This window comes from Mustela nigripes, chromosome 3 (assembly GCF_022355385.1).
Source record: "Mustela nigripes isolate SB6536 chromosome 3, MUSNIG.SB6536, whole genome shotgun sequence".
Lineage (NCBI taxonomy): Eukaryota > Metazoa > Chordata > Mammalia > Carnivora > Mustelidae > Mustela > Mustela nigripes.
The window spans coordinates 70,876,436-70,901,350 of record NC_081559.1 but is presented as its reverse complement, the minus strand read 5'-3'; the positions used below and the strand labels follow the sequence as shown (position 1 = coordinate 70,901,350).

The following is a 24,915-nucleotide window of genomic DNA, read 5'->3' as shown; positions in this document are numbered from 1 at the left end:
TTGGGGTGGGGGGCAGCAGTTGGAGTTAACACTTGGCTCTGTATTGTTGTGGATGGGCTCAGTGAGAAAGGTGAAGGTAGCTACATGCCTAGAGGTCTCTATAATTTGCTTAGCTCTGAAAGGGGAGCCTTTGCAAGTGACCAAACTGCTTAAAACAGCAAGACTTGGGGTTTGGTAAAGTGAGAAACTGGAGAATAGCCCCATCGGGATCTTTGGCAACTGAAGCTCTAAAAGAAGGTTATAAAACAATAAAACAGCCCTGGTGTGAAGGGGACAGGGTGTGAGGAAGCAAATGAGGTTCTAAAGGAACCCAAGCCCAGGAAGTCAGATGTCCCTGCTCCCACTTGGCTAGGGGCTCATGGTCCCCGCGCTCAAACCTGAGTGAAATGCTACAGCCCCACACTGCCACTCCCACTCCCACTAGAGGGTTAGCCTAAGAGACAAGGAAGGAGTGCGCTCTTCTGCTGAGAAAGCCCAGAAATGGAGCTTGGGCCCAAGCGAGCTCAGTTGGGGAGAATGGGACATTCTATGCTGGGCGAGAGGGGGGGTTGAAGCGATGTCCCCAGCTCCCAACAAGCGGGGTAAATCAAAAGAGAATTGACCCCCAGCACCCTTCCATAGCCCGCCAGAGTTTCTACCAATCAGTGTGAAGACATGTATGATTTTGACGATTCTGATGAAAAGAATGGGGGTTATGTGTAGGTTTGTAGAGCACACACACACATACATGATTTCTAAATCAAATTCAGTTGCAAGAGTTCTCATCAGCAAGTTCCACCAAGCCTATGAAAGAGATCTCTCTCTACAAAGATCTCTTTGCATTCTAACTTCCACCCATTCTCTGTGTATTTCTAAGCCCTGTGTATTTCTAAACTTCCATCAGCTGAAGGCGGGGAGCTGTTGGCTCACACTCCATGGCATTTATTTCTTCTCCCCTCCCCCATTAGCCTCTTAGGAGGACCTTTTTCTTTTACAGTTGGTAGCATTCGTTTTTAAAACACGAGTAAAGGTCAACCCTTTAAAAAATGATTTCTGATTCTGTTAGGACTAGGTGAGCAGCTTCAAAATTAGTCCCAGCTGATCCACTGTAAAAAAATAGTAATAATTAAAATTTGAGAGATTGAGAAAAGATTCTTTATTTTTCCTTAAGTTAATAAAACAGAATTAATCAAAGGACGTGTGACTTTCAAAGGATGTGTGAGCTTTTCATGGAGGGTGGGGTACAAGGAGGAGACCAGGCTGGGGAGGTGGTTGTTCGAAACAATGCTGAGTGCCTGATCTGGGCTCGGTGGATATATTTTGAATGAGTGGCAATGAAGGACGATGACTGGGCTTGCTTGCAGGCTTCGCTGTGGCTCACACACGAAGAATAAAATGACACAGCCTATTCTGTATTTCGAGATAATAACAGGAAAGTAACTAGCCATGCAGAGGAAAAAGGAAAGGAAGACTCTGAGGCAGACATCTTCAATTATTTTCTAATCTTAGGGCAGGCAGTCAGGCAACATGATTAAGGAGAGAGTGTCCACCTTCCTACAGTCTTCCCTTGCCTCCAAGCCCCCAGTGTCCTGAGCTTCTGTGAATGAATGAGCGAGTGGGAATAAGAAAGAACAAATTTGGTCTAATAAGAAAGCTGAGTATCAGGGAGAACAGCATACTAACTTGGGCCAATTTGTTGGAGTTTTCTCAAAGAGTTTCAGTAGTGGTGGTGGTAGTAACAGAAGAAGAGGTGTAGAAGCAGAGGTTGAAGCCTTCTATAAAAACCTGTAATGATTTGGGGGAAAAGCAGGACTCTGAGACTATCTCACCTCATTTGCCTGGAAAGGGCCAGTCCTGGGAAATCCTGCCCAGAAAGCTCCCATGAGGTAGGGCTCCACCAACCTAGACGCCAGAGCAGCTTCCCAGGAAGGAGGAGAAAGTGAAGGGGCATCTGCAGGTATCAGCTACACTCCAAAGGTAATGAGGCCTGCCCTCTGTTCACTGGAAGGGCCACAGCTATGTGGCCTCAGGGAAGAATAGTTTGACACTGACTTTTAAGAGGCCTCTTGCCCAGAGGTAGTATGAACTTTCCTCTTAAACTAAGTGTCTGCATAACAAGAACAGGTAGGGATGGGACTTTGAATGAACTCCCAGGTGGGGGACAGATGGTAGAAGAAGACTACCTAGGCCTGGCACATGGGAACACAGGATGGGGGTAGAGTCAGGGAGGGGCTGAGCAGAGAGTCCCAAGCAGGGGAGAAATATGATCCCACGTTCCTGGCACTATACTCTATCACTGAAAAAGGAACACTTTTCCCACTACCCTATCTCCCCATTCTTTTCATTCTCCTATCTCCTGTGCTTAGGAGCTCTGGCTTGGTGTCCTCTGGGAAGAAAAGATGACCCCAGAGCAAAATTCCAGTAGTGAGAGATGAGATCCAAATGAACGGGCCCTGGCAGGGCCTTAGATGATGGAGCCAGTGGTCTCCAGAAGGGTAGGGTCTGGGATGGCCACCTTAGTACTTTGAGAAACAAGAGTGGAGGTTAGATGGCACAGGAGTTGGGGATGGCTGGGGACTGCAGCGGTCCCCTATGATATAGGCCAAACATCATCTGGCATGGTTGAAAGCTAAAGAGACTATATATGTTTTGAGAGAAAATCTGCCCCAGGTGAACTCCTGGTTAAGCCAAGAGAAGTCGCTTGGTGAAGGGCTGCAGAGGCCTTGTTAGGAAAAGTCTATAAGCACAAATCATGGAAACCAGGACTAGGGGTTGGAACCTGGTTGCAAGGGGTCTGCACAAGTCTGTGGATTGTAGCATGAAATACTATTTACATAGCTCTTTTAAAAAGAAAGAATCTCAAAAATCTGGAAAGGCTGATGGATATTGAGGGGATAAGTCCTCTCCAAGATATACCTTGATATCACTGTGGCGCAAATTGGGCTTGCCCAACTTAGCGCTGGAGCCTAGATCTTGGAACACAAGCAAATTAAGAGGGAGTAGGACACTTCTGGCATCCTCTGCTCTTGCCCATTGGCCTTTTGCTTTTTTACCCTGCTCCAGATGTCAAGAGGCTAAAAAGGGGATACTTGCTTTGGTGCGTGGGACTGACAAGTGGTGGTGGAGGTGGCTTTCTCAAGAAAGGCCTAAAACCTTTGGTAGGAGTCACGAATGGGCCTGCATGGGTGCAAAGCCTCCTTGGTCTACCAGGCTACCCACTGAGGGCCTAGGGGCACTTTCCTTCCGGAGGTGTCCCTGAAGCCCACCCATAGGCAGATGCCACACACCTAAGACCCAAGGGGGCAGGGCCTACCAGGCCCGTTACAGCAAGAGGAAGCATCCCCGAACTAAGTTCTTCTGGGTATGTCACTGCCTGTGTGACCAAGCCTAAGGTCTGTCTTCTCCTCTGTAGAGTTCAAGAATCGGGTGAGTGAACTGGGTCTCTTTCAGCTCTAAAAGTCTAGGCCTGATGTTGAGCAAAAAAGAGAGAAGGATAGAAGCAACATGTACTGAGTGCTTGTTATGTGCCCAAACACTGTTTCAAGTACTTAAGCAGTGAGTTAACATACATAAGGTTATTAGAATAGTGCAAGGCACATAGTATTGCTATGTAAGTAAAAAAAATTAAAAAATAAAAAAATCTTCATAACAGCCCTTGAAGGTACTTTTATTCCTACTTTTTTTTTTTTAAAGATTTTATTTATTTATTTGACAGAGAGAGATCACAAGTAGACAGAGAGGCAGGCAAAGAGAGAGGGAAGCAGGCTCCCTGCTGAGCAGAGAGCCAGATGCGGGCCTCAATCCCAGGACCCTGAGATCATGACCTGGGCTGAAGGCAGTGGCTTAACCCACTGAGCCACCCAGGCGCCCTTATTCCTACTTTTGAAATGAGGAAATAGGCCCCTAGGAATTGTCCCTACTTGCCTAAGGTTACATAGCAGGTAAGTGGTAAAAGATTTGAACGAAGGCGGTCTGGACTGAGAACATACTCACCTATTTAAAATCTCCAAGTTAGCAAGAAATCAATGTCCCCTTCCCTAAATGGGAGCAATTAATTAATCAGCCTATGTGGTAGTGACATTAAAAAACACGATTAGAGAGGGAGCTCCAGGAACCATGGAGGGGGGGGGGTGCTGCTGCACGGTAAAGGGAGCTTGGCCCCTGGAGGCTAAAGAGCATTGAAGAAGCAGGAGAAACACTTGAACTGTAAGCATGCTTCTTAATTGCTTTTGGGAGAGTGTTTACAAAATGCAGGTCCCAGATACTCTGACTTAATAAATCTGGCCTGAGCCAGGAACCTGAGTTATAAACAATTTGAACTCAGGTCTTTATTAAGAATCATTGCTCTGAAGTACGGAAAAGAGAGAAGAAGAAGGCTGCATTGCCAACAGACAATGGGAGATCAGTGGGGTTGGATCAGGGGCCACTGTTGAAATTGGGTGTCACAGTGGTGCAAGAAACGACCCGTGGAGTCCACCAAAGTTCTGAAATGGGCGCGGAGGTGAAAGTGTGTGGGGGTGGTGTGGGAAAGAGCTGAGCTGAGCATCTGCAGTGTTCTCAGGCTGCAAAGTCAATGAGATTCGACCCCTCAGAGCCTCAAGGACACCCAGAGGGAATCCCTTGGAACCCAGGCCCTGTGGTTGGAGAGTTATGGTGAGGCCCGTCCGCCTGCCCCGGGAGGCGTTGGACTTTGTGCTTTTCAAGGCTGCTGATTCTGGGTACCAAGGATCGCAGTTATGGGTGGGTGGCAAAAACAGTAGCCCAGCCAGGGGATATGGTTAAACACGTCCCCTCCTACCGCCAGGCCCTAGTGTCCTGCTTTTAGGAGCCCAGCGCGCGGAAATCGCGCCACCTCCGGGAAGACGGAGGAAGTGAGGTGGCCCGCCACCCTGCAATCTGCCTTCAGGCTCTGCGGCCTCGGGTTGGCCTAAACTGTCCATCCCGGGAAGCAGCCCTCTGGGGTGGGCGCAGTACCTCCGACACTCCACAGAGGCCGAAAGTACTAGGCGACCAAGAGGAGAAGGCAGCAGAGTCACGTGTCCTCCCCACCCCCGCCCGCGCCCGGGGCCTCACCCCCGCCGCCGCAGCGGGCAAGACGCTTGTCCTACAGCGCCTCCTCCTGGACAAGGTGCCAGACAGCCGGGCAGGGGGACTGAGCCTGCCCGGAAAACCCGAGGCTGAGGCTTCTTCGCGCGGGTGGTGGTCTTCAGGCACCAGAGCCTGGGAGCCGGTCCCTCAGTGTCCCCTGGGGGCGGCCTGGGGGCGGCCAGAGGTCCAGAGGATCCTGAAACACCCCCTCCCGTCCCACCCCCAAGGCTCTCGGCCCAGGATTATGCATCCCCCATTAATTAGGCAAGTTCAGGCAGAAAATCCCTTCAGTTTATCCGTTTATTTATTTATTTGACCAATCTCTGCTGAGCCGCTGGACCCCTCAGAGCCCTCGAACGGGCTGCACGGGTGTAACAAAATCCGGAAACGGTATGGCTGAAGGACTGGCCTGAAGTTTGGCGGTTTGAGCAAACGCCAGGAGGAAAGGCCTTTTTCTAAAGCAGAAGAACCAGGCTGGGGAAAAAAAAAAAAAAAAAAAAAAATCTGTACACTTCCTGAGGATCACGCATAAAAATTTTCTTTTAAGGTGTTAAAAGTGTGCGTGTGCGTGTTTCTTTTAACACCTTTCTTTGAAAGATTTGGCTTCCCTTTGGCCACTAGCTCGTATTTGCAGACTCCTAAACTGGATGGGATGGTGAGTCAAGATGATTGAAAATAACGTAGTCAAGGACAACATGTTTGGCTATATTTAGATTGAAGGCTGGAATAAAGGAAAGATGAGTAGTGCATAGGAGGGAGGGAGGGAGGAAGGGAGGAGTGGAGAGATCAGGTTCTATCTTCCTGCCCTGGGTCCACTCGCCCCCTCCCCCATCCGTGCCTTCTGGCTGGATCCCGCGGGCTGGGCTATTTCACTGCACATGCGCCAGACGCCAAACTGCGCTTAGGGCACTGAACTGCAAGAGCAGCTCGCGCGCTGCTCTGCGGTTTGCGCCGCCTCGCACTGCTTGCGTTCTTACCTGCGGAGGAGCTTGGACGCCCCATCTCAGAGAGAGAGGATGCGTTACTTTCTCTTTTCTTTCTTTTTTTCCAGGAAAACCTGTGTTAAAAGCCCCAGCCGTCCTGATTTGCAAGCCCTGTTCCACCAAACCACCCAAATCGCCATGTTGCCAATGTACACTCTCAAGGTTGTCATCTGGATCAGCAATTTCACATCTAGTACACGGCTTCCCTCGACTGGCTCATCGAGGCAGGGGAAAACCACCCTACGTCGAGAAAGCACAACTTATCCTTCTTTCTGCACAACCATCAAGTCTAAGGGACTCGTTCCTAGAAAGAGGGTATCTATTCACACCAATTCCGGAAAAGTGGCCCTAAATTGGACTTAAGTCGGAATTCCGAGTTCTTGGTGGCTTCTCCCTAGCTTCCGGTGCCCCCGCGTGCCCTGCCCCGCGGCCGCACTGCGGCAAGGCCGTAAATACCTCTAACAGCTGCCTGCCTGCCCAGAGTGAAATACTGTCTTTGTTCCGATTTCCCCCGCTTCCCTAGCTCAGAAAACAGAATTCTGGCGAAATATACTTATTTGAAGGAGCATCTGACTGGAAAATACGTTTGGTTTTCAGCCCTGGTGCTTGGCCACATTTATAACAGCGAGTTTTGCGCTTTTCCCTGGTCCTCATGAAAAGTGCAAGCCCAGCTCTCAGCCTGACCGGTAAAACACCGAGGCTCCGACATGTCAGCGACTCCCTGAACTGTAAACGGAAAGAGGTTCGGGCTGAGGACGCTGGGAATTACACTTCCTGGCTTAGGAGCTTTCAGAGTCAAAGTGTTTCTTACTTGATTTTTTAAAAAAAATTGAGTTTAATTTTTTAAAAAATTGGGTTAACAGGGACAATGGGGGCATTTCCGGCAGTAGCAAAAGCGTTAACTAGTCTCCTCCTGGCCTGAGTTCAAATGTGATTTGCAGATTATTTACTCCCTTAAATGCAATCGACCGTTAAGTTCCAATAAGCCCTTAATGCTACCACAGGACTTACAAAGAACCCTTCAGTCCTCCGTATCTGCCCATGACCTCACCCTCTGCTGGGTAAGAAGACCTGTGGTAGGCCTAGGTTTTTAGTCACTTGGGCACACTCAGCCACCCAACCCAGGGAAAAAGCAACTGAAGCTGCCAAAACTAGGGCTTGGTCATCATGATCACAACTCCTCCCCACCCCCACACTTGTCCCAGCCCATCTAGGGGGCTCCTTAGGCTTTGGAACTGCCAGGGGACAGGCCTACGTGCCTCTGATCTGGGGCCTGCTTTTCAATAGGTAATGCTTTTTACCAATATGAGACAATGATCTCAACAGCCATTGTACCGTAGTGTCGAAATAGTTACAAAATACAGATATTCCAAATAAAAAATATCACTGTTTCTTATTTGTGAGACCATAGTGAGCCACGACAATTCCTCAGACGTCAACCGGCCACAAATAGTGGCCCTCCATTTTGAAGCCAGCGCGATTCCATCACTCGTGACCACAGAAACCTTTCTACACAGATGTCATTTATTGTTTAGGAACACTTTTATGGCCAAAACGATTACAAAGAATAGTTGGAATATTATTAGGATCTGCCGCTGGGTGCTCTGGAGGCGGTATTCAGCCGTGCGCAGGTCCACGCCATGCGCAATGCGGCATATTGTCCACAGGTTTTACTCTCTCACAAGGTGCTCATGAGGGAATAGTCAAGAGGATTTGAGAGATGCATCCTCAAGTGCTGTTCAAAATCGGTGGGATAAAAGAGCATTCCTTTTTTTTTTTTTTTTTCTGCAAAGGCTTTTCTTTTAATGCATAGATAATGTTTCAGTTCAGTATTTTGAAGAAAAGGATAAAATGTTGCTATATATGACGTTTATTGGAAGGCAAAACAAAACAGAACAAACAAACAAACAGACAAAACCCCACCACGACAGTGCAATTAGAGAGCAGGATATCTATTCTTTTCCTATTCTGCCAAGTAAGAAACACTCGCGATATTTGAACTTAGACACGCTGTGAATTTCTTAAATATCTGTTGATTTTTACCCAAGACCTGAACCGGATTTTATGATCCCAATACCTCCCAAAATATGTATTCATTTTGTGACATAAAATAATCCAAATTCACTTGATAGATCATTAGATGTGGGAGGAACCTTTCTTAAATTGTTATAAAAATTCTCTAAGAACGAGAGAAACGGTTAAAAATATCTAAAATTCCATCTCATACATAAGGCCCAGTAAACCATAAACCCTAGAAATTAGCCAGCATCACTTACCAAAGCCTAGATTAACAAACCGAACACATCCTGGGTACGCAGAATCCACCCCACCCCCACCCCAGCCCCAACCCTCAACCCTCAAAAAACACCTGTTAGCCTCCCAGATACCTCTGACACAGACATACCGCAAAACACTGCTCTATACTATCGAGTGCCTTTAGTGACCCGCGGCACAGCTAAGACGCCCAGGAACCATCTACAGATTCTTCCCAGGGTGGGGACTGAGGGGCTCTCGATCCAGTGGGGTCCTATCTCTCCGAATCTCGAGGGGAAATGAGGCTTCCCTTGGACTTCCGAGCTCAGCTGGACCCCAGCCGGGGCCCCAAGGGACGCCTGCTCAGAGATGGAGCGATTAGGAAGCAGGGGGGCGCAGAAAGCCACCCCAAGGTACCGGAGAAGTATAGGGAGTCGGGCCAAGCTCACCGGGCTGCCCAAGGAGGTGGGCGCCTGGAGCTCCTCGGCTGCAGTGCTGGGCGCGGGGAGGAGCGACTCTTACCCGGAGGCTGCCGAGCGGGAGGCGGCGGTCGGCCGGGGCTGCTGCAGTAATCCATTAAGCGCTGCCGGGCGACGTGCACTGGGGGCTGCAGGGATCTGCTCACGTTGGAGAAAGGGTCGCCCCGGAACCGCGCGGCTTCAGTCCCCCGGAGCAGGCCGGCTGCTCCCGGCGGGCGGTGTCGGCGCCGGCGGGGGCCTGAGCGCCCCGGGCTCCTTCCGGGCTCTCCCGCCCGCCGGGCTCCCCGCCGGCTCCGGAGGCGGCAGCGGCGCGGCCGGAGCGAAGCGGCGGTGGGGCCACGTTGGGCGCCAGGCGGGAGCGGAGGCCGCCGCGGACCCCGCAATCCCGCAGCCCGCGACTGGATCCCACCTCTGCAGAGACAAAGGTTAGAAAAAGAGGGGGTGAGGCTCCAGGAAAGCAGAATGCGGGGGGAAATTCGCCTGGGAAATCAGGAAAAAGGCCGTGAAGGCGAGCGGCGCCTGCACATGACCAGCCGCAGCCAATGACGACCGCAAATAGGTCATAAAAAGGTCTATTACCAAGTTGTAAATTTTCTTCAAACAAAAAGGAATTTGCTGCAATTCCTTGCGGATTTTGCACATACAGCTCGCAAGCGCCATGTTTTTTCCTCTTTCTCTCCCCGCTATCTTCTGTTCTGTGTGTGTTCCTCCTCCTTTTCCTTCCTTCCTCTCTTTCTTCCTCTCTGCTCCTCCTGGCTCTCTCCGCGTCTCTTGCCTCCATGGTTCCTGACTCTCACCTTTTCTAGGAAGTATTTCTTTTGCTCTTTTTTGGTTTGGCTCGAAACCTCTGCTGAATAGAGCGTTGTGTTGGGAAATGAATGCGGTGTACTGCACAGGCGCTCCGGGAGGGCTCCTGGCAGTCACCCCCTCCGACTCTCCTTGCGCGGGTCACTTGGCTTTCCCTCCCCTCCCGTCACAGAAAGGCCCGCTCCCCAGCGGCAGCCAGGCACTTTCGGTTTTTGCCCCTCTCATCTCCAGGCAAGCCAGACCCAGTGATCTAGCGCAGAAAACCTGGGCTCTGGAGGCCAAGAAAGCCCGCCCTCCCCCTAACACCTCTCCAACACAAATTGGGGTCCCTCCCATTTCTTGGGGTTTCTGGGGGTAGGAGAGTCACCAACCAGCTCAAAGTCTGGAAATGGTTTTGGGTACTTGTCAACTTCTCCAAAATAACATTTGAACTCCCAATGCTTGACATTTATCTTGGCAGAAATATCCTCCTGGAGAGTGCTGGGTTCAAGGGGAGGCAGTCTTTCTGGATCCCCTATCTTCATACCCTTGCTATGTCTCCCCTAAGTGCAGTTTTTATTTCTAATTTAATTAGAAATTTATTTCAATTTAATTATAGTTTCCCCTTCTTCCATTGCCCCCCAAATGTCTGTCCATCGAAAAGACTGCTCAATGCAACATTGAAGAGGAGAGGGGCTCCATTTGTTCCAGTAAAGAACGGACCCTCAATTTCAGCCTTGGGGGGAAAAAAAAAAAAAACAGTCCTTTTTCTTCAAAAGCAGGAGTCACATTCCTTTTGTACTTTTGATAGGAGCTGCTCCAGAGAACACCAGCTGAAAGTAAATGTCCTTGAGGGCCCCAGCATTCTCCTCATCATTAATGCATGGGCATGACCATCCAGGCTTCAGAACCTGCCTGAAGGAGGTAACCCATCCCCCTATCCTTCAAGGACACCATCTTTGGACTTCTAGTAATGCATTTATAAATACTTGCATTGGATGTCTACGGGTAGATTTTCTACTATTAACATCATCATATCCAGTAAGTACCTAAGTGAACAGAGACTTAAACAGAAAACACACAGCACCCTCTAAAGCAGGCCATTTGTATCCCTTGAAAAGTTTTCGGTGATCTTGGATGCTTTTTATTAAAGGAATTCTGTTGCCATCTGTCAGCAAAAGTGATACTCTTTTTTTTTTAATTTAAAAAAAAAATTTGACAGACAGAGATCACAAGTAGGCAGAGAGGCAGGGAGAGAGAGAGGGAGGGAAGCAGGCTCCCTGCTGAGCAGAGAGCCAGATGTGGGGCTCAATCCCAGGACCCCGGGATCATGACCTGAGCCGAAAGCAGAGGCTTTAACCCACTGAGCCACCCAGGCACCCCAAAAGTGATATTCTTTCTGGAAACAGTGTGCTCTAACTTTGCTGGAGGGAACCACAGCAGTATCCAAGGTCCATTAAAATGTTCTATTCCCCTGTCCACCCCGATTCCAGAAGAATCAGCAAACACCACTGAAGCAGAGGACACAAGCTTGGATGTGAAATAGCAACATCTTATGCATTGAAGAATAATAAAACAATGCTTTTAATTGCAAAAGAAAATGTGTAAGAATATGTGGGGCAAATATTGGGGCCCTTCCAAGCTAAAACACTTTACACTGATCTGTACATATGGAACTGAACAGAGATTGCTCACTTTAAAATTTTCTAAGAAATTATCTCAATTGCCAATTTTCCTCTAGCCACATAAAAGCAAACTTTATGACCCTCCTTTTCAGCCTGGGGAAGGGGGTCTGGGAAAAGACTTTGCACTTTTGAAAAGGCAGCCATATTTGCACTTTTTCCCCTGTGCAGAGTTGTAATCCAGGCGATGTGCTGGGCTTTGTGGAACCTCACAAAATGGGAGTCTCCAAACTGATTTTTCTCTAGAAACCTTTGAGACCCACACCCTTTTGTGTGTTTCTGGTTCTTGCAAACAGAGAACCTAAATCACTTGGAAGGCTTGGTTCTTTCATTCAAGTATTAACATTGGAGGGTCCTATTTTTCTCTAAACGGTTTACAGACCTCTCTAAGCAGACTCTAAGCAATCCAGGGCCAAAAAGCATCGCTGGATTTTCAAAGGATTGTCTGAAGGTTTATGCAAATTTCTGCAGCAAAAATGTTTTCTCGTTTTGCTGCAAGCCTCAGATGTTGACAGATTTGAGCCAATTAGAAGGGTATCTTCTGTGCTCCTCACCTCGAGTCTGTCTGCATGAAACACCATGATGGGGAGTTTCTAGCCACTAAAAGAAGGTGATGTGTGTGTGCCACAGAGAGAGAGAGACAGAGACAGAGAGGGAGAGAGAGGTGTAATTCCCCAAGCTCTTTATTTGAAGGCAGATCTATGATTTTCCCAGCTACAAAAAGAAACATATATACCTAAATTTATTTATGACCAACATTTTCTGCAATGTGTAATCTATGTGTAAGTACAAATACACCAAATATATATCCAGAACACCACAATTTGTATATGTACAAATACTCTGCAGTGCATCACGTACTACAACAGAATTTTTTTCCATACAAGAGCTACAATTTTACTATGGGTTGGGGGCGATGGGTCAAGAAGTACAACACTTCCAGAGCAACACAGAATATAGAGGAAATAAGAACATTGCTACCTCCTCTTCATTTCTTGATTACCACATCCATTCATGCACCAGGTCCCGAGTCTTGCCCCAAATCAGTGACTCTATAACTGCATTTTGGGGAGCATTTTTGAGTGGGAGACAGCGAATTTTGCTAATAGAGTAATCACTTAAATGGAAGGCAGCTGGAGTTTAGCAGCAAGAAGCTCTAGCCAGCCTGTGGCCGCCACCACCATTGCCACCGCTACTCTACCAACCCCCACTGCCACCATCCCACAGGCTGTTTCCTAGCCATGTTTTCAGGCGCTTGGCATCTTTGCTCTAGAAACCAACAGCAGAGTCTCAAGCAGCACACAGAGAAGAGCGTTTCCAAATCCAGCATGCACATTTGCAGCTGTCTCCTCTTGTGCAAATGTTTCTTAAGCTGCAGGCCACCCGTGACTTAAAATTGTCTTTCCTGGCTCAGGTCAGTGAATGCCACGGCCACAGCCTCTTCCCTGGATAGAAAGCTAGGAGCTGTTTCACTTCTGGCCCCACCGGTGCCAACATTTCCTAGGTCCTTGAAGTGGCAGGCAAATAGCCCACCAATGCCTGAGGGGCTGATTCAGGCCTAAGAGAGATTCCATTTTTTTTTTTTTAAACCTGTGCAATAAAAACCACTCTGGAAATTAAAATGTACCTCTTTAAAAATAAACGCATCTAAAAAATGCGAAGAGCCCGTCAATGTCTACCTTATGAGATGCTTCTCATTTCTTCAGGAGAAGTATTAGTTTACTTGATTTTTTCCTCTTCTCTACTACCCCGCTTCCCCCTCCTCTTCCCTCATAAAATGGCAGCTGCAGGAGCAGCCTCCAATGGAAAATGGATATCTTGTTAATAACAGATCTCAAACCCCAGCATCAGCACAGGCTCAGCGGAATAATCTGTGGTGTAACCCGGACTCTGGGTCTTCCCCCACTGGGACCACAACTTGAGTCCTTGGCGAAGTTCAAAGCTTTCACAGTATCTTAGCAAGGTTATTTAGAGCAAGATGCAGCTAGGATCTTGAGCCTAGCCAGCCCTCTCTGGAATGAAAAAGAGACCCCTCCCCTGCATTTATTTATTTATTTTTACAAAGGAATGCTTGTAACCCACTCCTTTCTTTCTCTTTTTTCTTCCCCCCCCTCTCTCTCTTTTTTAAATCAAATAGAAGCTTTAGTGACACGTTGCCTTCCAGTAGCCCAGAAGGTGGTTCCTGACTCAGGGAAAGGATTATGTGCGGCGCTCAAAGACACTACCTCTAAAAAAGATTCATTTCTTTATTAAGGAGCTAGCTATGTTCTGGAGCGGTTGTTTACACTCAGATTTTTCTGCATTTGCTCTCAGGGCTTGTTTCAATAGGTGAGGCCATCCTGGAGAACAGCAGAGGACGTACCAACCGACATCTGAGGCGCACACAAGTTGGCTCAAAATGGGCGTGCAAACAGAGCGAAGGAAATACAAATAAATATGGCACCTATTCAAAAAACGGATCACAGCAGCGGCCACAGCATAGAGACCTAGCGATTTCAGGCGATACCAAGCGCAGTTCAAAACGAAAGCAAGTTGAGAAATGAGAGACATTCCAAAAGGCGACTTGCCAGAGTGAAAAGTTAATGAGTGAAAATGTTATAATTGGCTTTTCAAGTATTCATTCACTTTAGATGATTAAATTGCCACAATTTGTATAGACTACAGAAAATTATTAAACATCAACTACGACATTTTCCTGAAACTTTTGTCATTGGCCCAACATCTTCCCCAAGCTTAAGGAAGCTGCAGAGCTGGACGACACATTACACTCTCCAGCTAACATGTGCTTTATGAATATTTGGCCCAGAATTTTCCCAGAGATATTACATTTACAAAATACTCAAAGAAACCTTGTAGGAGTAAACAAAAGGCACCCAAACCATTCATTATAAAAGCAGAAAAAGAAAACATAAATAATACGCTTTAATCAAATAACATAAAGTAAATATTCTGCAGGCATAATTTTTTTAAAAAATTAATAGATCTCTTTTAATTTACTCACCATAAAGAAATGATTTTAAGTGTTCAAGTGCACTTGTTTGATTAATAAAGCATTTTATATTCAATTATTTAGTGCTAATCATTAGGAAGTTTATGTTGTTGAGGCAAATCACCAGCTCAGACATTAAAAACTACCATTATAAAAATATAGCAACAAGGTCAGTATCAAATTACCCTTACACAGGACAGCTCAAAGGCTGCTTCTATGTGATACTAGAAACTTTAAACACCCAAACCCCTCTCAAAGCGCAGAAACCTCAAGAGCAGTGACATGAAGGTAGCTTGAAATACAGGTAAAGTCCTTTCCAACAAAGAAAATAGATGGTGTCCAACAGCATGTGTTGATCATTAGTTTTAATAGTCTGTGGTAAAAATTTAAAGGTAGAAGTTAATTTGTCAGGCCTTCGGCTCTGTCTTCCTCCAGCTCTTGGGCTTCCTTTTTGGTTTCCCCATCCTTTGCCTCCTGTCGGGAAACTGGGAATTTGTCCTTGTTGTTCTCTTTTTTCCATTTCATTCTCCTGTTCTGGAACCAGATTTTTACCTGTCTCTCCGTGAGGGCTAGGGCGTGGGAAACCTCAATTCTTCTCTTCCTGGTCAGATAAGGGTTAAAAAGGAATTCTTTTTCCAGCTCTAGAGTTTGGAAACGACTGTAGGTTTGTCTTCCTCTTCGTCTACCAGGAGCTGCTGATTTAAAAAAAGAAAGAAAGAAAGAAAGCGTTTTAGAAATGTAATGGTGCCTCTGCAGGTTGCTGGAGTTTTCTGGAACGTGTCTAAAGGATGAAATACAAACAAGTCTCTAGCTCTGATATATATAGGATACGCAGGCAAGAGAAATAGAGAGAAGGTCTTCACAATTACTGTCCCCATCATCTTTACGCGGTTCCTACTTTACGAAAAAAAAGAAGTATTACTTTTGAATAAGAGCTACGATAGCTACATAAGGAAAAAGGAGAGGGCAAGGAAAAGGTAGTTTTAAAGCTAGAACGTGAGATGAAAGCAGATTTCTCCCCCTCTCCCCGCACTGGAAAAAAAAAAAAAATGCATCCCAACCTTGTGGTCTCATCCAGGGAAACATTTGAGAAGGAGACGAGCTCTGATTTAAGTGGTCTGGGTCCTCGCCAATATTACCACTGGACGATTTACAGTCAGGATATTGTACCAGCTCGGCCTCTTGCTGGGCCGTAAAAATCGGCTGTCTCTGTAAGTTATCGTATCCGTAAAACTTCGCGGGCTCCCCGTGACAGGCAATCCCGCCGCAGGGGGGAGGCGGCGGCGGAGGCGGAGGATGCGGAGGAGGAGGGGGGGCGGCCTGGTAGGCTGCGGCCGGGCTGCCCCCGCCGGGGTGGAAGTAGTCCTGGCCGTGGCCCGGGCCGCCCCCACCACCGCAACCCGGCCCGGCGGGCGGCGGCGACGGATGCGGGTGCGCGTGCGCCTGCGGGGGCGCGTGCGGGAAGCCGGCGGCACTGTTGCCATAGAGCTGCAGGGCGGCGGCGGCGGCGGCGGCGGCGTGGCGGCTGCCGACCTCGGGCGCGAAGTGACAGTCGTAGTAAGTGGGATTGATGGCCTCGCCCGCCGCGGCCGCCTTGTACTTGGAGTACAGCGGGTTCACGAAGTAAGAGCTCATCGGGGCGGCGGCGGCGGTGGTCAGGGGCCGAGGTAGGGCGGCCCTGGGCGGGCAGTGTGCAGCAGGCAGGGAGCGCGCCTCAGCGCGGCCGCACTGCCGCGGGGGCCTCTGGGGCGGCTGCTCGTTCCGCCGGGGCCGCCGGGCTACGTTGCTTCTGCTACCCACCCGCCCGCGCGCGCGTCGCCTCTGAGGCCCGGCCGCCGCGGGCACTTGGCTACTGGACGCTCATGCCCGGCTCTCGAGCCCGCCGCCTCGGCTTCGCGCCGCCTCCCTCGCGGGTCGCGGGGCCTCACCCAGCCCCCGCGCTCACCGCCCGTCCGGCCTCTCCCGGCGCGCGCCGGCTCGGCCGCAATATAATCGCCGACGCCCCGGGTGACCTGCCCCGCTGCCTCCACTGTTTCCTCTCAGGCACCAGGCGGCCCTGAGCGCACCGGGACAAGAAAAAAAGTGCGCCCGGCCCACGGGGACACTCTTTGGCTTCGGTTTACAAACGCCCGCTCTGGAGGGAAGAGAAAAAAACACCCTCTACCCGCCACCACCTCTCACCTCGGCCCCCCCGCGGCCCCCTCCCACCGCTCTCGCCGCCGCCGCCGAGGCTGCCGCCCCGGTGCGCCCCGGCGAGGCATTTTCGCACCACGCCACTGAGTGGAGAAGATGGGGGCGAGATAACCGCGCGGAGGGATCCGCGCGGAGGCGACACCGTTGCTCCCGACGGGACTCCTCACGCTGGCCGGGAGATGCCTCCGCCGGCCTTAAAGGGGGCCCATAAAGCCGCACTGCCAAGGGCTCGCCTTGCCCCCCGGGGCCCAGGGAATGTGGCTCGCGGCTGGCGTGGCGGGGGCGCGAGAGAACCTTACACTTGGTGGGGGGGAGGAAGGAAGGCCACTCCCAGGAGGCCAGGGCAGCAAATGACTCCCTCCCCTGGCCCCTAGAACAAACCCCCAGAGGTTGGCCGTGGCTTTTGCGCTTCTGGACACGCGGGCGCAGACCGGGGAACAAGGGCAAGTGGTGTAGACTGACCTGACCGCGTACATTTGGGTTGGGTCCGGAGTGGTTTGATTAAAGGCCACAAAGGTGATCCCAAAACCTGGCATTATCAAAGCGAATCTAAGGCCTTCTTTTCCAGGCGGGCAGGCCTGGTGGAAATGAGATGTACATTTACCCTTGACGCACTGCACGCCTGGCTGAGGCTCCCAGGTTAATTGATATTTAATGGAAATCATGCCTATGAATATAGTTTCCATCATTTCACCCTTGATAGACGTCAGCACCAGGCGCACGGGGAACTGAGGAATGTGGGGGCGGCGGGGGCGGGCAGATTAGCATTGCTGAGGGAGTAAATAGAAAAGCGGACAGAAATGTTCCAAGGCGGGAAGGAGAACTCACGCTCGGGTGGGTGGTATTTCCTCCAGCAGGACGAGCGGCTCCCGGGTCTCAGCCCCGGCACGGAGCGGACCAGGGCAGGCGGTGGCCCCGGGCGAAGCGCGGGGGGCCGACCCCTGCGAGTCCCCACTTGGAGCCCCGGGGCCGGTGTTAGGATCGCTCCGGTTCCGGGCAGCTGCAGGCGGCGCCCACCGTCTGCTAATGATTCTAGTTCATCTGCCAAGCCTGTGAAGTGACTGCTGAGAGCGGGCGCTGCATTCAGCTTAAAAAGTTACTCATTTTTCCGAAAGAAAGGAAAGAGAAGGGTCATCCTAGCTTGAAGGATGAGGAAGAGAAATGTCCCGTGTCATGTGGGCAAGTCGAATGTAAACCGGCAAAATATTCCTGGTTTTACGTGCTCGCTCGCCGTTAACCGCCGTTTTCTCTTCCTCAAACCTCCTTTTTTCTCCCTGTCTACTCTCGTATTAATGTCCAATAAGTATAATAAGTCTATGTTGAGTGCGTTTTCCCTCGCCGACTCGGCCTTTCTCGTGAGCTCTTCAAATGACCGGGGCCCCTTTTCCTTAGGGATAATCTATTGCTGTGAGGGCACCAGGCCCACACCAGCCTTAATCGACCTCGGAAACATGCCCCGAGCCCACGGAGGGCGCTCCCGCTAAAGCTAAACCACACTACGCCGGCCTTTCACGCCAAATGCAAATATCTAAAAACCCGAGACGGCCCCCAAAGGCGCAGCAGGCGAGTCATTTCCACCACCCCCTACTCCTTGTGGGTTGGTCCTGTCTGTGACTGCGATCCTGAGGTCAGTCCGTGTGGACTGAATCATATTTTGCAAATGGAGAAAATGAGATCGAGACGGAAAGGCATAACAAGATAATGTTTAATACTCTTTCAATTGTTTCTACAGAATGGCTGAAAATGGTCTAGGTAAACGGGTGGTTAATGAATTTCCAGATGATAAAGGCATGCTTTATTTTTTAAATGAGTGGGGAGTGGAGGGTGCGGGGTGTGGGGTGAGGGGAATGGGGTTTGTTGTTTTCTGCCTTCTTCCTTAAAATCCGAAGGCGAACAAACCTATTCTGATAGTTAACGATTTGTACTTCAGCCTTGCAAATACCCAATTAAAAGAGAATTATTCTCAATAAAGCCTTGGAACCAACTTTGTAATTGTGGCTTTTTAAATTTCCGTGTTTGATGTGTGCGCGTGTGCGTTATTTAAACTCTAGATCAATGAATGGGTTTTGGAACAGAATGGGAAAAAGAAGAGCGAGCCCAGATCTCAATACTACAAGGCACCTTCCAGAGCTGTGTTTTTCCTTGGGGGTGGGGTGGGGGGCAGGTCGCAGAAAAGAAACACAAATACTACGAAATTCATTTCTACACATTCTGGCCTAATTAAGAAAGCATTATAACAGAACATTTCCTCTTGGGACAAAACACTTAGCTCCCCCTCTCCCCCCACCCCAAGCATTCTGTTTATAATCTGAATGGGAAAAGAGCGCGATTAACTTTGTAAATAAAGATCTATGCTTTTTACATGCTTGTTTTGATAGACTGCATTAACTTAACCATAACATTTTATAGTTTCAGCTGTGCCATAGTCCAAATTTTCTAAAATCCTGACTAATCCAAAATTTTATACCTAACAAACACGCCTGGAGAATTTAATAGTGTACACTGCATCTTTTTGGTCAAATTTATCCTGATTAAGAATTAAAAATAAGATTGTAAATATTTTAAATCAAAACCTTCCTTGCCGCAGCGCCAGCTTTACGAGATCACAAAGTGGAGCAACAGCGCTCTCTAGTGGCAAAATGCCGCCTCCCTTTATCCGACTCAGACCAGTTCTAATCTTGTTCTTTATTTTGACTGGGGCTTGGATCCTTGACACTAATAATGCTCCATCCCTTTGATTGTCAACAAGTCAAGTGCAGTAAGCAGGGGCTCCTGAACGCCAAAGATATCTGTACTCCCGAGAGCTTCCAATAGTGTCTTTTTCAAAAGCTTCCAGACCTTCTTTTGCCAGACACAGTAGGTCCCCATTCTGTAATCGCCCACAGTTACAGGATGGGCTGGGCTGAAGAAAAATTACAGCTTTATAAATATCAACTACAGCAGGCTTTTTTGTCAGAGGAGCCAGGCACTTCGAAAACGAATAAATGATAGTTCATTTTATTGGTATTTTCTTTTAAAGCTTGTTGCTCAGCAGAAAATCCTGAATATTTGCTATTTTAACTTTTTATTTTTAATCCTTCAGGCCCATTTCACTGGGCAATCTGGGGACAAGGGAAGGCAGAACTAGAAACCAAATTAAAAGCTTTTTGCTGGATCTCTGAGCGGCTGTCTGGAAAGGCCCTGTTTGGTTGTGTTTATTGGCATTTCTATACACAATAAATGAGATTTTAAATTTATATCACAAGTCACAGAGTGAGATAAACTGACTAAGCATTCCACTTGAATTTTTGTTAAAGCAAAGACTTTTTAATCAGCTGAGGTATTTCCTTCGAGGTTAATCGTTTTTCTCAATTTCAAAAATGTTTTCTTCCAATTCAGCTGTAACGATTACATTTTTTATAAGCAAAGAGAATTTAGAATTTAGAACAATACTTTTGCTACAAAGTTTGGAATGGGAGGCCAGGTACTTTTATGAAAGGGCATTTAAATACATCTTTCCCTGCGACGATTCGGCTGGGAGACCCTGGGTTCCAGTAAATGATTCAATATCACTAACTTCTCCCCAAATAACAGGCTAATTAAAAAAGAAAGAAAACGAGCTAGACTGCCACCATAGTGAAATATTATAAAGAGCCACCCACCATAGGCTGATTCTAATACTGGGCTCGTTTTAAAAATCAGAAATCTATCATCTCCTCTTTCCTACCCTCCCCCATTTTTATTTCCTAGGTGCTCACACCTCATCGGGAACTCTCAAGCCCATGCCTTCTTGGTCCAACACAGTCTTGTTTATATTTTATTGTCCAGATTTTAAGACCCAGTTTTGTCTGCATTTTTCCCTTCCTCCCACAAACACAACATCAAAATGAGATGGTTTCAAAGCGAAGCGCCGAGCCTGTCGTAAACTCATTACCTCCAGACGTCTCGCCGGCTCGATGGCTTTATGACACCTTGGCTCTTCCTGTTTTCAAAGAGCTCTAGGTATCGGGTTGGCCGCAGGGGCGGGGGTACGCTGCACCTTCTGCCGGATCTGGGCCTTGGCTTTCCCTCCCAGCCCCCCTCTGCTTTTCCTTCAAGTCCCCTGTTTCATCAGGATCCCCCCAAACTCTGCCATTGCCACCCCCCTTCTTCCACCTAGCCCAGGCCACCCGGCGCCACCCATTCTCCAGCCTGCAAAAGCTATGCTGGCCGAACCTTCACTTACAATGACCTTCATTTTAGCCCCTGAAAGCAGACCTTAGAGGGCCAAGCTGGGGGCTAAACTCGCACTGGAACTGAGGGGGGGGAAGGGGCACTAAGATGGGGGGGGGGGAGCTGCCGAGGAGAGCCTTGACCATTTTCATCTGCTAAGGTCACTTTGGGGCTCTTGAGTGTGTGCAGGGCAGAAGCTTGGGCGCAGCCTAACGGGCTCAGTCCTTCAGGAGCCAGCCAGCCTTTGGAGGTGGGGGAGTTGCTCCAGAATGCAGTTGGCCTTTCCCTTGTTTAGAGAGGGGAGGAGATGGCTTGGTACCCTTGAGTAGGCGGAAACGGGGTGCGATGTTCCAACTCCCAGGAAAAGTGTGCCTGGCTTCTGGGGCCCTGGGGGGGGGGGCTCCGCTGGGCACTGCTGTGAGGCTGACACTGGGCCGAGGGCCCGGAGTTGGCTGAGAAGCTGGAAGCAGGCTGGGGGAAGGACAGAGCAGCCAAGGGCCCCCCTCTGCCCACACAAAGGATAGACTCAGAGGCACATCGGACCTTAGGTGGAAGGGCCCCAGATTTTTAGCAGTGTCTCCCTCCCAGGGATGGGAGAGAAGTCCTGTGGGGATGGTATTTTGCAAAGAGACAGAGAAAGCAGACACACAGTGTTCAGGGCCAGCGTCTGGGCTCCGTTTGATCAGGTCAGCATTTATTGGTAGGAAGCGGTAACATTTACAACTGGTCCTCAGGCAGGAACCCGGAGGGCCTACACCCGCGGCCGCCCACGCAAGCCGAGCCCTCCCCAGGAGCGATCGCCCCTCCAGTGCACTAAGAATACCCCCCCCCCCACCAGAGGCCCTGTGCTCCCCTCTCGGCCTCATTTCAGGTCTCAGTGAAGGGCCGATGGGCTCCCTGAGGAAAGGGGACTGGTGGGCAACCTGGGCGGGCCTCCCACCGTCGTCGCTCTGCCTTCATTCTCAGAAGTGGGGCGCCCTTGGCCCCTGCTTGAGCAGCGCTGGGGGCTAAACTACAGCACTTTTCAGAAACATAGAGGACATTTACACAGGGGAGGGCTCCTTAATCCAGCGTGCACTCACAAAATATAGCATTTCCTATGGAAACAACGGTTCAGGAAAGGGAGGGGGGAGGCAAAACCCAAAGCCACTTCGTTTCTCCAACACAAAAGCGAGCAAATACAGAGTCCCCCAAATACCTCACAGAGACCAACCACACAGTCACTTCTACCTAAAAGGGAGAGGGGGAGGAAATGTCCGAATCGCAGGAGAGTTTCTGGAAATCAGCACCCACAAACAAAACCCCCACTGCCTTTGCAGCGCACAGTGGTCCCGCCAGCGCCGCATCGGGTCAGTCTCCTTTGGGGCATTTCTCCTTGCTCATCTTTTTCATTTTCATTCTACGATTCTGGAACCAGATTTTGACCTGTCTCTCTGTGAGGTTCAGAATCCTTGCCACCTCGTAGCGCCGGTCCCGGGTGAGGTACATGTTAAAGAGGAACTCCTTCTCCAGCTCAAGCGTCTGGTATTTGGTGTAGGGACAGCGCTTTTTCCGGGTGGAGCGAGCGTGGATCCAGTTTGCTGCAGGGTTATCTATGAAGAGGGGAGTTTGGAGAAAGGGATCGAGGGGCGGAGGGGAGGCAAGGAAAAACGACAGGGTGGGGGAGAGAGGTCGTTAAATTAATTTCACCGAGGATGGCCGCTTTTCACAACTTGGGGGGAATTATCATAAAAAGCCTTAATGCCCGCGCTCTGTTTACCGTACAAACCGCGCGCCTAGGGTAGGTGGTTATGGGAAGCTTTTTATGGATGCGTGTTGCTCGCCTAGGCTAGAGTAGGCGTCTAGACGTTTTTATAGGTTAGTAAAACTATCAGTTTTGCACATTCGAGCCTTACAGGTTTCAGCAATAAATCAGGGGGCAATTTCTTTTGCACTTACTTGGGTCAAGTTGCTGCTGCGGCGGCTGCGGATGCTGCTTCTCCTCCTCCTTCAGTGGGCAGCCTGGGCTCGGGTGGTCGCTGCAAGCCGAGGGCTCCGACGAGCCTCCTGCCCCGGACCCGGACCCGATCCCTGCCCCGGGCGCAGCCGCCGCTGCCGCCTTGTCCCGTAGGAACGAGTTGCAGGAGAACTCGGGGCCGCCGCTCCCCTGGGACTCCCGGGCCGCGGAGCACTCAGTCCTTTTGGAAGAGGAAGACGTGGAAGTGGAGGAGGAGGTGGAGGTGGCGGCGACAGGGGTCTGGGCCGCTCCGGTTTCAGGCTTAATCCCGTAGTGCCGCCCGTTGGATGGGCCGCTGGGGCCGGGGCTGGGACCAGGGCCCGGGCCACCTCCACCCCCGCCGCCGCCGCTACCTCCGCCGCCCGAGCCGCCCGGAAAACCGGGCAGCGGCTCCATCCAGGAGCGCATGTAGCGGCCGGGCTCGGAGGCGGCGGCGGCCAGGGGCGGCGGGGGCACGTACGGGTGGTAGAGGCCGCTCATCGCCGCCGCCGCCGGGGGCTGGGCGGGCACCGCGGACCACGAGGCGGAGAACACGGCCGATTTGGGGGCAAAACTACACGAGGCAAACTCGGCGGCAGCAGCAGCCGGGCTGTCGGCCACACCTGTGGGCCTGCCCTGCGCGCCGGGCCCCGGCGGTCCAAAGCGCGCGGCGAACACCTCGTCGCCCTCATGGCCTATGAGCGAGTCCACGTAGTAGTTGCTGAGGGTGCCACTGGAGGACATTTTGAGGCGCCGTGCGCTCCCACCCAAGGTTACACTGCCCGCCGCGGCGCCGCTCCCCGCCGGCGCCGGAGCGGCCGACTAGTTCGCAGGCTGCAGCTTCCACCATTGGTCGCGCGGCCCACGTGATCATATTTACCAATACCGGGAGTAAATCAGTCCGCTAAACTGGGGGCTGCTGTGATTTAAAAAAAAAAAAAAAAATCATCATCAACATAAGCGCCGCAATTAGAGCCCATGGGCCGGGTCCGTGCGCCCAGCTCGGTCCGGCCTGGCTCGGACAGCCTGCGGTGGCTGGAACCACTACGCCCGACCGTGGCCGCAGGAGGCGCTGGGACTATTTGTTCGTCTCTTCTTGCCGTCCTCGGTCCTGCAGTTCAGACCCAGGCGCTGCCTCTCCAGCCCGTGGACTCAGCTCCCGGCCGCGGGTCCCGGGCGCACCGAGCACTGGGCCAGAGCCCCGGGCGGCCCAGGGCGCGCAGGGCGGCGTGCGGCCCGAGGCAGGCCGGCCTTCGGAGGCGGCCCCCTGGCGCCCGAGGGGAGTTTTTTCCCTGTGCCTTCTTTGCTACCCAAACGCACCCCTCCCTACACAGACCCACACACGCTCTCTCACAGCTTGTCGTGTTGTTTAAAACAGGTGGAAGACCTCTGTAATGATATTATGCCTTTCAATAAAAATTTTATGAGGTGTATTTGATTATAGATTAATGTGTCCCTAATAAAACGGACGGATGGAGCAGCTCGGAGGGCCTCCTCCCCCTAGCACACTCACACACGCCCGCGCAGCCACACACTCCCCCGACGTGAGGCTAAGCACACGCCACGGCCCGAGGGGTGAGCTGGGGCAGCCCGGCCCGCCGACTGGGTGCTTCGGCGGCCTCCGCTGGGGCTTCTGTGTGCCCTCGGAAGTGCTGGCAGACTGCAGCGTAGGCACCGCGGGGACGGTGGCGGCCAGGATGCCTTGTCTTTCTCCGGGGCTGCTGGAGAGGCCCTGGAAGAGAACACGCCATAGGGCAGAACCCAAATGCTAGCGCAGGCCCGCTCCCGCCCACCACCCGCAGCCTGCCTCAGAGAGGCCAGCGGGAACCGCATCTCGCCGGGGCCAGGCCGCTTCTTGTGGCGCCACTGTCTTCCGAATTCTTCTTCTTCTTCTTCTTCTTCTTCTTCTTCTTCTTCTTCTTCTTCTTCTTCTTCTTTTTTTTTTTCTCCAGAAGTAAGGCTGGGCAGCCTTGAATCTGAGGGAAATGCCCATTGTCACTCCCAAATCCATGGTACAAAGCCTCGGAAGCTCGGCTGGGAGCCGAGACAAAAGCAGCCCGAGAGCGGGCCGCAGAGGATATATTCCTCACTCTACAAGTTGCCCAGAGCACCCTTGGAGGGATCCCAGCCCACCTCGAACCCCGGAAAGGAAGGGGGTAAATGGCTACTTATGGCCTGATTGATTGCCTTTGCCAATGGCTTTCTGATTTTGTTCCAGAGGCGATGCCTTTGCCTGTAGCACGGGTTTTCCTCTGAGACATGGCCCCCTGTCAACAACTAATGGCGCTCCCCACATCGCAGGGAGGAAACGGATAAG

At 50.7% G+C, this 24,915-nt stretch overlaps 3 protein-coding genes and 1 long non-coding RNA gene across 9 annotated transcripts; 1 reads left to right on the top strand and 3 right to left on the bottom strand.

Moving 5' to 3' along the window:
* Window positions 1-5,358: 5,358 nt before the first annotated feature.
* Window positions 5,359-9,752, bottom strand: LOC132013010 (uncharacterized). 3 transcript variants are annotated; one of them, XR_009402839.1, is made up of 3 exons: window positions 9,580-9,752; window positions 8,826-9,193; window positions 5,359-5,541 (listed from the first exon to the last, which is right to left on the bottom strand). XR_009402839.1 is itself a non-coding variant. In XM_059392792.1 (3 exons), exons 1-3 carry the CDS (start codon window positions 9,561-9,563, stop codon window positions 5,411-5,413), a joined length of 636 nt encoding a protein of 211 aa, XP_059248775.1. In that variant the 5' UTR covers window positions 9,564-9,573; the 3' UTR covers window positions 5,359-5,410. The 3 variants fall into 3 exon arrangements, 1 of the variants encoding a protein (XP_059248775.1); XR_009402840.1 differs by lacking the exon at window positions 9,580-9,752 and adding an exon at window positions 9,362-9,380; XM_059392792.1 differs by lacking the exon at window positions 9,580-9,752 and adding an exon at window positions 9,427-9,573.
* On the top strand, window positions 9,118-11,151 carry LOC132013011 (uncharacterized). 2 transcript variants are annotated; one of them, XR_009402842.1, is made up of 3 exons: window positions 9,118-9,207; window positions 10,380-10,492; window positions 11,062-11,151. It is a non-coding gene; the product is annotated as an uncharacterized LOC132013011 (long non-coding RNA). The 2 variants fall into 2 exon arrangements; XR_009402841.1 differs by having other exon boundaries at window positions 10,380-10,609.
* Window positions 11,152-11,909: 758 nt separating this feature from the next.
* Window positions 11,910-15,879, bottom strand: HOXD8 (homeobox D8). Of its 2 annotated transcripts, none has more exons than XM_059394216.1 (2): window positions 15,301-15,879; window positions 11,910-14,934 (listed from the first exon to the last, which is right to left on the bottom strand). In XM_059394216.1, exons 1-2 carry the CDS (start codon window positions 15,872-15,874, stop codon window positions 14,639-14,641), a joined length of 870 nt encoding a protein of 289 aa, XP_059250199.1. In that variant the 5' UTR covers window positions 15,875-15,879; the 3' UTR covers window positions 11,910-14,638. The 2 variants fall into 2 exon arrangements, with proteins under 2 accessions (XP_059250199.1, XP_059250200.1); XM_059394217.1 differs by having other exon boundaries at window positions 11,910-14,931.
* A 5,384-nt stretch (window positions 15,880-21,263) lies between these two features.
* On the bottom strand, window positions 21,264-24,717 carry HOXD9 (homeobox D9). 2 transcript variants are annotated; one of them, XM_059394214.1, is made up of 4 exons: window positions 24,112-24,717; window positions 23,479-23,517; window positions 22,562-22,800; window positions 21,264-22,215 (listed from the first exon to the last, which is right to left on the bottom strand). In XM_059394214.1, exons 1-4 carry the CDS (start codon window positions 24,429-24,431, stop codon window positions 21,974-21,976), a joined length of 840 nt encoding a protein of 279 aa, XP_059250197.1. In that variant the 5' UTR covers window positions 24,432-24,717; the 3' UTR covers window positions 21,264-21,973. The 2 variants fall into 2 exon arrangements, with proteins under 2 accessions (XP_059250197.1, XP_059250196.1); XM_059394213.1 differs by lacking the exons at window positions 23,479-23,517; window positions 24,112-24,717 and having other exon boundaries at window positions 21,265-22,215; window positions 22,562-23,471.
* Between the last annotated feature and the right edge of the window lie 198 nt (window positions 24,718-24,915).

Coding starts and splice junctions, on each gene's coding strand:
- HOXD9 (XM_059394213.1), bottom strand. CDS start 23,342: ATGTCCTCCAGTGGCACCCTCAGCAACTACTACGTGGACTCGCTCATA. Junction 22,216..22,561: donor GCAGCAGCAACTTGACCCAA/GTAAGTGCAAAA, acceptor CCCTCTTCATAG/ATAACCCTGCAGCAAACTGG.
- HOXD8 (XM_059394216.1), bottom strand. CDS start 15,874: ATGAGCTCTTACTTCGTGAACCCGCTGTACTCCAAGTACAAGGCGGCC. Junction 14,935..15,300: donor TCCCTGGATGAGACCACAAG/GTTGGGATGCAT, acceptor TTTTTAAATCAG/CAGCTCCTGGTAGACGAAGA.
- LOC132013010 (XM_059392792.1), bottom strand. CDS start 9,563: ATGGAGGCAAGAGACGCGGAGAGAGCCAGGAGGAGCAGAGAGGAAGAA. Junction 9,194..9,426: donor AAACATGGCGCTTGCGAGCT/GTATGTGCAAAA, acceptor TTGTCTCTGCAG/AGGTGGGATCCAGTCGCGGG. Junction 5,542..8,825: donor TCCCGCTCGGCAGCCTCCGG/GTAAGAGTCGCT, acceptor TTTTTTCCCCAG/CCTGGTTCTTCTGCTTTAGA.